Source organism: Sprattus sprattus (genome assembly GCF_963457725.1).
Source record: "Sprattus sprattus genome assembly, chromosome: 1".
NCBI classification, from domain to species: Eukaryota; Metazoa; Chordata; class Actinopteri; order Clupeiformes; family Clupeidae; genus Sprattus; species Sprattus sprattus.
This window is the reverse complement of record NC_137920.1, coordinates 25193058-25200557: the sequence shown is the minus strand read 5'-3', so window position 1 is coordinate 25200557 and position 7500 is coordinate 25193058. Positions and strand designations below refer to the sequence as shown.

At 49.1% G+C, this 7500-nt stretch overlaps 1 protein-coding gene across 1 annotated transcript in view; it reads left to right on the top strand.

Annotated features, from left to right (window-relative positions):
* LOC308368753 (signal-induced proliferation-associated 1-like protein 2) overlaps positions 1 to 7500 on the top strand; it is a gene marked incomplete at its 5' end in the record, with an annotated part of 61521 nt that overhangs the window by 7129 nt on the left and 46892 nt on the right. The window contains 3 exons of the mRNA XM_080843007.1: positions 527 to 1166; positions 4178 to 4452; positions 7368 to 7500. The exon at positions 7368 to 7500 is cut by the window's right edge and continues 122 nt beyond it. Coding sequence (XP_080699133.1) covers positions 527 to 1166; positions 4178 to 4452; positions 7368 to 7500 — 1048 coding nt within the window. The remainder of the gene's footprint in view (positions 1 to 526; positions 1167 to 4177; positions 4453 to 7367) is intronic.

The window sequence follows — 7500 nt, the reverse complement described above, 5'->3', positions numbered from 1 at the left end:
CTCACTTTTATTTATAATTTAAATAACAAATTGTGTGACAAATTCACTGTGCTGTGTAATACTGCAACATGTTATTCTCTAGGGTGAATGTGAAGTGTCACACACACACTCACCTTACTACTTCCAAGTCGAAGATGTGCCAGCCTTGTTCTTTACCGTGAAAGTAAAGTTTGTATTCTCGTCCTCCATGTCCAGTGTGTCACAACAAACGACCATTGTCACTTCACATCGAACAGTTTGATTTACGTCCTGCAATGGAATGTCTTGAAACGTTTGACGATTGAAAAATGTCAAAACAGTCAAAAAAACCAAGACACTCTGTCAACACTACGCCTCGCGGGACACTGCTTGTCCAGTCTCGCTGCCAGTTACAGCCATATTGTTAACAGGAGCATTTTATTGAATTTTTTCTCGCTGTTGCCCACTCACATTGCTTGCGGTTAGGACACCGTCTTAACCACCTTGGCGAATCGCAAGTGTGTTATAAATGCAGCTAATTGGTATCCTCTTCCTCCTCCCTGTCCAGTGTGTCCGTGTCCCGCTCCAAAGACGTGCCGGCCTTCGGTCCGCCCATCCCCAGGGGTGTGACCTTTCCCAAGTCGGCCGTCTTCCGGGACTTCCTGCTCACCAAGGCCATCAACGCGGAGAACTCCGCGCACAAGTCGGACAAGTTCCGCGCCATGGCCTCGCGCACGCGCCAGGAGTACCTCAAGGACCTGGCTGAGAACTTCGCCGGCTCCACGCCCGTGGACTCGTCCGGAGGCGGCGGCGCCAAGTTCAGCTTCATCACACTCGGCGCCCGCCGCAAGGAGCGCTCACGACCCCGAGTCAATGCCCACCTGCAGAGCAGCGGCGCCATCACCTGGGCTGTGGTTGCCCGCGACAACGACGCTGGCCCCCTTCCTGGCCCTGGCCCCTGCCCCATCGGCAGCCCTGTATCCCCTGGCGACTCGTCATGCCTACTAGCCATCTCCAACGAGTTTGTGGCGCTCATTGAGGAGGCGTCCAAGGAGGTGGTGTTCAACTGCTACTGCAGGGACGTGATTGGCTGGGGCTCGTCCCTGTTGGGCAGGATGAAGGTGTACCACGAACGAGGCGCCTGCCTGGCCTTCTCAATGCAGGATGGCTGCGGGGAAGAGGTGCGGGAGATCGCACACAGGCTGGAGGTAAGACGCTGAACTGGATGTGATGGATGCTTTTGTTGTGAAGGATGCTGTGGTTGGGTCCGATCAGGTTGGCGTTGGTACACATTTTTGGAAAAAGGAGGATCTTTGGTCTGAAGGGATCCATGCACTAGTTATTGCTTGGTTTGTAAGAGATAATTGTAAAGACTTGCAGAAGGATTGTTGTGGCTTAACTCGTCTGTTTACGCTGCAGTAAGGGGTTCTGGTATCCAATTACCAAGCTAACTAACTAAAAGGCATGCAGAAGCCTTGCAGACACCAAAAACAGCAAATCTGGCACTTACAAAAGGTTGTTAGCTTGCTAAGCAGTGTCTTTTTGCAAGCCTAGTGAACCTTTTGCCATGACCTTTACTCCACCCTTTTGAAAAGCTAACAGGGAGCCATCTAGGCCAAAGGCTTTAAAAGTGAATAGCCAGGATGTAAGGAGATCACATAAGGGACTCCTTTGAGAAGATAAAGTGGTGTACCTTTGACTTGGAAAGTGCAGTGTAGGGTGTGTAAACACAGTGCTATTGATTGATTTGTAAAAGGATCGCATTGATTACGCGGAACTCACAGGTCAGCGAAGGTGAGTCTCTCCTTTCAGCCTTAAGGCAAGAACGTCTCTTAACCCTTCAGTAAGGCCAGCAGGGAAGAGTCCGCCCAGGTGAGCACAAAGACTAGCGACCTTTACCGCGGAAATAAGCCCATCTTTAAATCTCCGTCTCAGCTGGACACATCCTGGTCTGACCTCACCTAACCTCACGTGCCCACCCTTGTTTTCTCATCAGCCTTACACACCCACGACCCCCCCCCCCCCCCCCAAACCCCCACCCCCCAGCCGGTTGCACGCTTATCGCAGGGCCATAAGCCCATTAGCCGCGCTGCCTTGAGGATCCCGTTCGCCTTTAGTCGTGCTCATTAGGATCAGGTGTTTGCCTTGGATTAAGTCATGTGTTGGAGGGTGGTTGGTTGGTGGGTGGGGGGGTGGGGGGGGTTTGGGGGGGGTGGTGTCATTGAGCTAATGACCCACTGTGGAGACTCAGCACATTGGCAGGTGTGCAGCTCATTAAAAACGCCTCACCTTCACCTTGGATGTTCGCCCGCAGGGTGTGTGCATCTGTGTGAGTCTGTGCTTTTCAGTGTGTGTGTGTGTGTGTGTGTGTGTGTGTGTGTGTGTGTGTGTGTGTGTGTGGGTGTGTGGGTGTGTGGATGTGTGGGTGTGTGTGTGTGTGTGGTTGGTGTGTGTGTGGTGTGTGTGTGTGTGTGTGTGTGTGTGTGTGTGTGTGTGTGTGTGTGCTTGGTGTGTGTGTGTTACATTCACAAAGGCCTCTGATGCCGGTGCTTCCGGCCCTCGCGTGGGATAAATATAGCCGACTAGCAGCAGAGAGCGTTCAGGGCTGTGTTCCAGGCTCCCAGCGCCGCGGCGAGCAGGTGGAGGTCAAAAGGACGGAGAGCTGGCAGGCAGATAGACCCTCCGCTGGAGAAACCACACTCACTCTCTCCGTATCGCTGTGGAAACCACACTCACTCTCTCCGTATCGCTGTGGAAACCACACTCACTCTCTCCGTATAGCTGTGTCAGTCAAGTGTCTGCGCCTCACATCAACATCAGCAGCGCTCAGCTTGAGAGTTAAGGGGTGTAGTCCCTGATGCTGGTTGAATATTGTTGATGTTTGTATTATAACTTAACAGACAAGCAAATACACAACTCCCTTTAGCACTTTTATGGCCATACAAGTGTATGGCTAAGTCGGGGCCATTTTGTTTGCCTTTGACATTAACAGGGCAGGATTGTTTGACCCAGGCTGGACCCACAGCTAGAGGAACAAAAAAAGTGCAGAATTTGATATTCGTCAGAATGACTAACAACAACAACAAATGTTGTTGTCTGTGTCATTACTTATGCAGTGAAATGTAATACAAACAATTACATGTATACAAATCAGTACTTCAATATTTAGTATTTATTTTAATTATTCAGTATTTTGCATATCCAGATGCAGATGTGTGTAAAATAAATCAGTGCTCCCCTGATTGCCTGTGCCCCCAGAAACCTGTGTGTTGAGTCTAGCCTGTGTCCACATAGAGAAACCTGTGTGTTGAGTCGAGCCTGTGTCCCAAATAGAGGAACCGGGGATTGACTGCAAGGGGTTACTTATGCGGTCTAAATCATTTCGGTTTGGGACTATGTTGTCGGCTGATACAGGGGATGAGTGGATTGATTTACTCTGGGTTCTGAAAGTCAACCCCCCCCCCCCCCCCCCCCCCAACCCCCTCTCCTCCTCATTTGAAACGAGGAGATTTTGGCAGATGTGTCCCCTGCCCACGCTTACATTTATTTTCCCCTCTTGTTTTTAAGTCCTAGATTGGAAGTGTTTGAGGTGAGGGTGGTGATCTTGTTAAAAGCTCCTGAGGATATTAGTGTGCAGGAAATAGCAGATCTTCAGATTGAGCCCTTACCTCAGATGCCCTGGACCACCCTTCAGAGCCCTCGCAACAAACCATTGGACGCAAACTAGTTGTCATAACAACCAAAATAATATCTCTGCACTATCTATCTCTCTATTTCTATCTATCTTCATTCACTCCGCTCTCCATTTCTATCTCTCTGTATCACTCGTTTTCCATTATTAAAATGAACTTTCACTGAACTTTATCTTTCCTCTCTCCTTTTGTCTGTCTTTGACTCATATAAAGTGTGGCTGGCTCTCATTGTCTTTTTCCCCAAACCTGTAGCACATTGCCTTTTTCTGTATGCCTCACATTCACTCTGCCCATCTCTCTCTCTCTCTCTCTCTCTCTCTCTCTCTCTCTCTCTCTCTCTCTCTCTCTCTCTTGCTCTCTCTCTCTCAAATAAAAATTAATAATACAGGCATTTAAAAATGCAGACAGGCCATTTGAATTGTCAAGAAATATCTGTCTCTGTCTCCTTCTGTCTTTGTCTCTCTCTCGTTTCAAATTCTGTCTAAAATTCCCTCTGTGTCTGTCTGCCTTAAAAAAAACAAATCCAGATCGTGACACGGGGATGTGAGACTGCGGAGATGACCTTGCGGCGGAACGCGGTGGGCCAGCTGGGCTTCCACGTGAACTTCGAGGGCGTGGTGGCCGACGTGGAGCCCTTCGGCTTCGCCTGGCAGGCGGGTCTGCGCCAGGGCTGCCGCTTGGTGGAGATCTGCAAGGTTACCGTGGCGATGCTCAGCCACGAGCAGATGATCGACCTGCTGCGCACCTCCTCCACCGTCAGCGTCACCGTGGTGCACCCGCACGAGGACGGGACCCCCCGCAGGTACGTACGCATACACACACACACACACACGCGCGCGCACACGCACCACACACACGCACACCACACACACGCACACCACACACGCACACCACACACACCACACTCACACACACACACACACACACACACACACACACACACACACGCACACACGCACACACGCACACACAAACACACCACACACACGCACACACCACACACACACACACACACACACACACACACACACACACACACACCTTTACTTGCATTGCAGGGGTTGTTCAATTTGCACACGTCACTCATGACGTTAGTTTACATACCCATCTACTGATATTACAGAGGCACAGAGGCATGTGCTCTGTGCTCATATTTCAGTGGTTCTTTGATTACTTGTGTAAATGATTGGGAGGGCTTTTCTGTCCACTTTGACACCAAGCCAGGACTTGGTCAAGACCTGTGACAACGAATTGCTGCCTAGTTACGTAATGAGATCTGGCAATGTTTTTTTTTTTTTTTTTCGGATGTTCCCGGAATGTGAGATTTGGGTCATCTAATAAAAAAAAAAAGAAATATAGCCTCCATTAAATCCGTGTTCCCAGAGCAACACAGTTATGTTACGAAATCAAAAACAAGAAACGAGGGAAAGAAGTTCATGTCTACTCCTGGCGCAGTCTCACTAGCCCAACTCCCTTCCGATCTCAGCTCGCCCGCTAATCCTCTTAGTGTAATCTACACAGCGATCCCGCCGCAGGCTCAAGACGCGCAGCTTTTCCACGACATGAGTCGCGCACCAAAAAAAAAAAAAAAAAAACGACAACGGAGCGAGTGGATCAGCTGGACCCCCTGTGGTGTGACGTCATTTTTGCAGGTGTCGCATTTAGAGGTGATGTGACCGCTGGAGAAAGAAACAGCCCCGTCAGCAGCAAAGTAGAGGAGAGAAGCGATCCCATTCAGGAGGCTTAACATTTGCAGGAGTGGGGGGGTGGGCAGATGTTGATAGTTAAGTGTCTTCAGACTGGCTGGCTGGCTGTATCTGCCGTTTACGCATTAAAAACAGGTGACGGTGTAGGAAATAACCGACTCCTTACAACACCTAGCAAGCTAAATAGCTTACACTCATCATTATTAAGTTAGTTGCTAGCTATTTACAAATTAAACTATTGCCATACCAACTTGAGTCAACACAACAGATTCTCACCAACCACTGTTTTGTTTGTGCTTCTTTCCCCTCGCATGCAGTTTCATTTCCAGTAGTATGACAGGTAGTTGGGTCCCACGGTGTGCCACTCTGTAGCCTAATTGCAAAGCTCCTAGCCAGCTAACGGTATAGGCACCCCGTAGGGGGTTTCTAGACATGTCATTGTGGTCTCCTGTACGAAATCCTAGATTTCAAGAGGTTTCTCACAGACTTGTTGTTCCATAACCAGCTGTCCTAGGGGGGCAGGGCCGTTCAGCTTTGGGCCCTAGGCAGTTGCCTGCTTTGCCTCTCAAGGCTCCCTCGGTCACTTTGGGCCTGGCATGGAAGATAAGGCTGGATCAGGTCTCTCACTGGGGTTTTGTGTCTGTGTCATGAAGTCCCCCAGCTGTAAGGGCATTTGAGGGTGTTCAGTGGAAAGTACATTTGAAACCTCAGTCAGAGAGGAAACTGTGAAAATAGCTTGAATCCTCACCGTAGCAACCAGTTACCAAGGAAGGCAGTTCCCACTTTTCTTCCTTCTGACTTTTCCCCATAAACAGCAGTAAGAGAACGACTGATGTGTTTATCTGTCCCTCACGGGACTATATTCCAATAAAGTTAAAAGTACCAGTGTAACCATATACCAGTTCTAGTTGCCTATAAAAACCTGCAAAAAAAACTGTCTCTTTTTAAGGTTGTTTGATGATTTATTGTCAACAGCACTAGCAATGCACACTGAAGTCCGACCTCTCCACGAAGCCAGAGCATATGCTAACCTGAGCACAGGGTATCCGAGACCACTATCAAGAGTACATTGACCATGAATTCACCCTTAACAGACAACATGTCCTTTGACTCTAAATAATAATAATAATAATAAAAAACCTCGCCAGCTGACTTGTGCCCGTAACCACGGCAATCAAATCGCCACAGCAAGCCTGAGCAACCAAGCGAGTCCCCGAGACTCACCCAAGCGGATCGCGGAGACTGGCTAGCTCGCTCGCTGGCTGTCATAGGCGATTAGGCTGACGGGTTCCAAGGCCGAGTGGACGCATAAGGCCATGTCCACACTCCTGGCTCCTAGCCGTGCCCCATACCTCGCAGCCACTTCAAACCTAATTAACTCCATCTCCGTCATCTAACCGATGCATTAGGTCCGATCTATAGTATCGATGTCATTGTGCTCCGAGCGCTGAGTAGAGGAAGAAAGACGTGACGTTCGCCAGTAGGTCATCGAGGGCGGGGGCGGGGGCTTATCGTCGTTCTGATTATTATGAAACGCAGATGGAGTGTTTCAGATTCGATGATGTGCTCTTGGTTTGATGTAGTTGCATTGATTTACATAGTCTATTTTTCCATCGTGGTGTCCCTCTCTTTCTTTCTCGCTGTCTCTCTTTCTCTGATGCAAGAATTACTTGTGTTACTCAGCAGGCAAGTGCATGTAGTTATGCATATATGTAAGAGTTTTGATTAAAAATGGATGAGACGAATTTTAATACAATTTCCTGTTTCTGAAGTATATCAAGTGTGTGTATATATATATATATATATATATATATATACATATATCAGAGTAGTACAGCTCACCATTTTTGGAACATTGTATCTACGATGTGTCTACTCAACTCCTCTCTCAACTGTTCACACCGGCCATCTTCATTTGTTATTCATTCATTGAGGCGCCCTCAGTATGACCAATATCCCCAATCTTTTGTGGTGTGTGTGTGTGTGTGTGTGTGTGTGTGTGTGCACGCAGGGGCTGCTCCGAGCTGTACCGTTCCCTGCCCCTGGTGGAGTATAAGCTGGATGGCGAGGGTGCGCCCCTCCGTGCCACCACTGTGGGCACCCTCAGAGGTGCGGGCTGGCACCCTGGCATGCCCATGACCCAG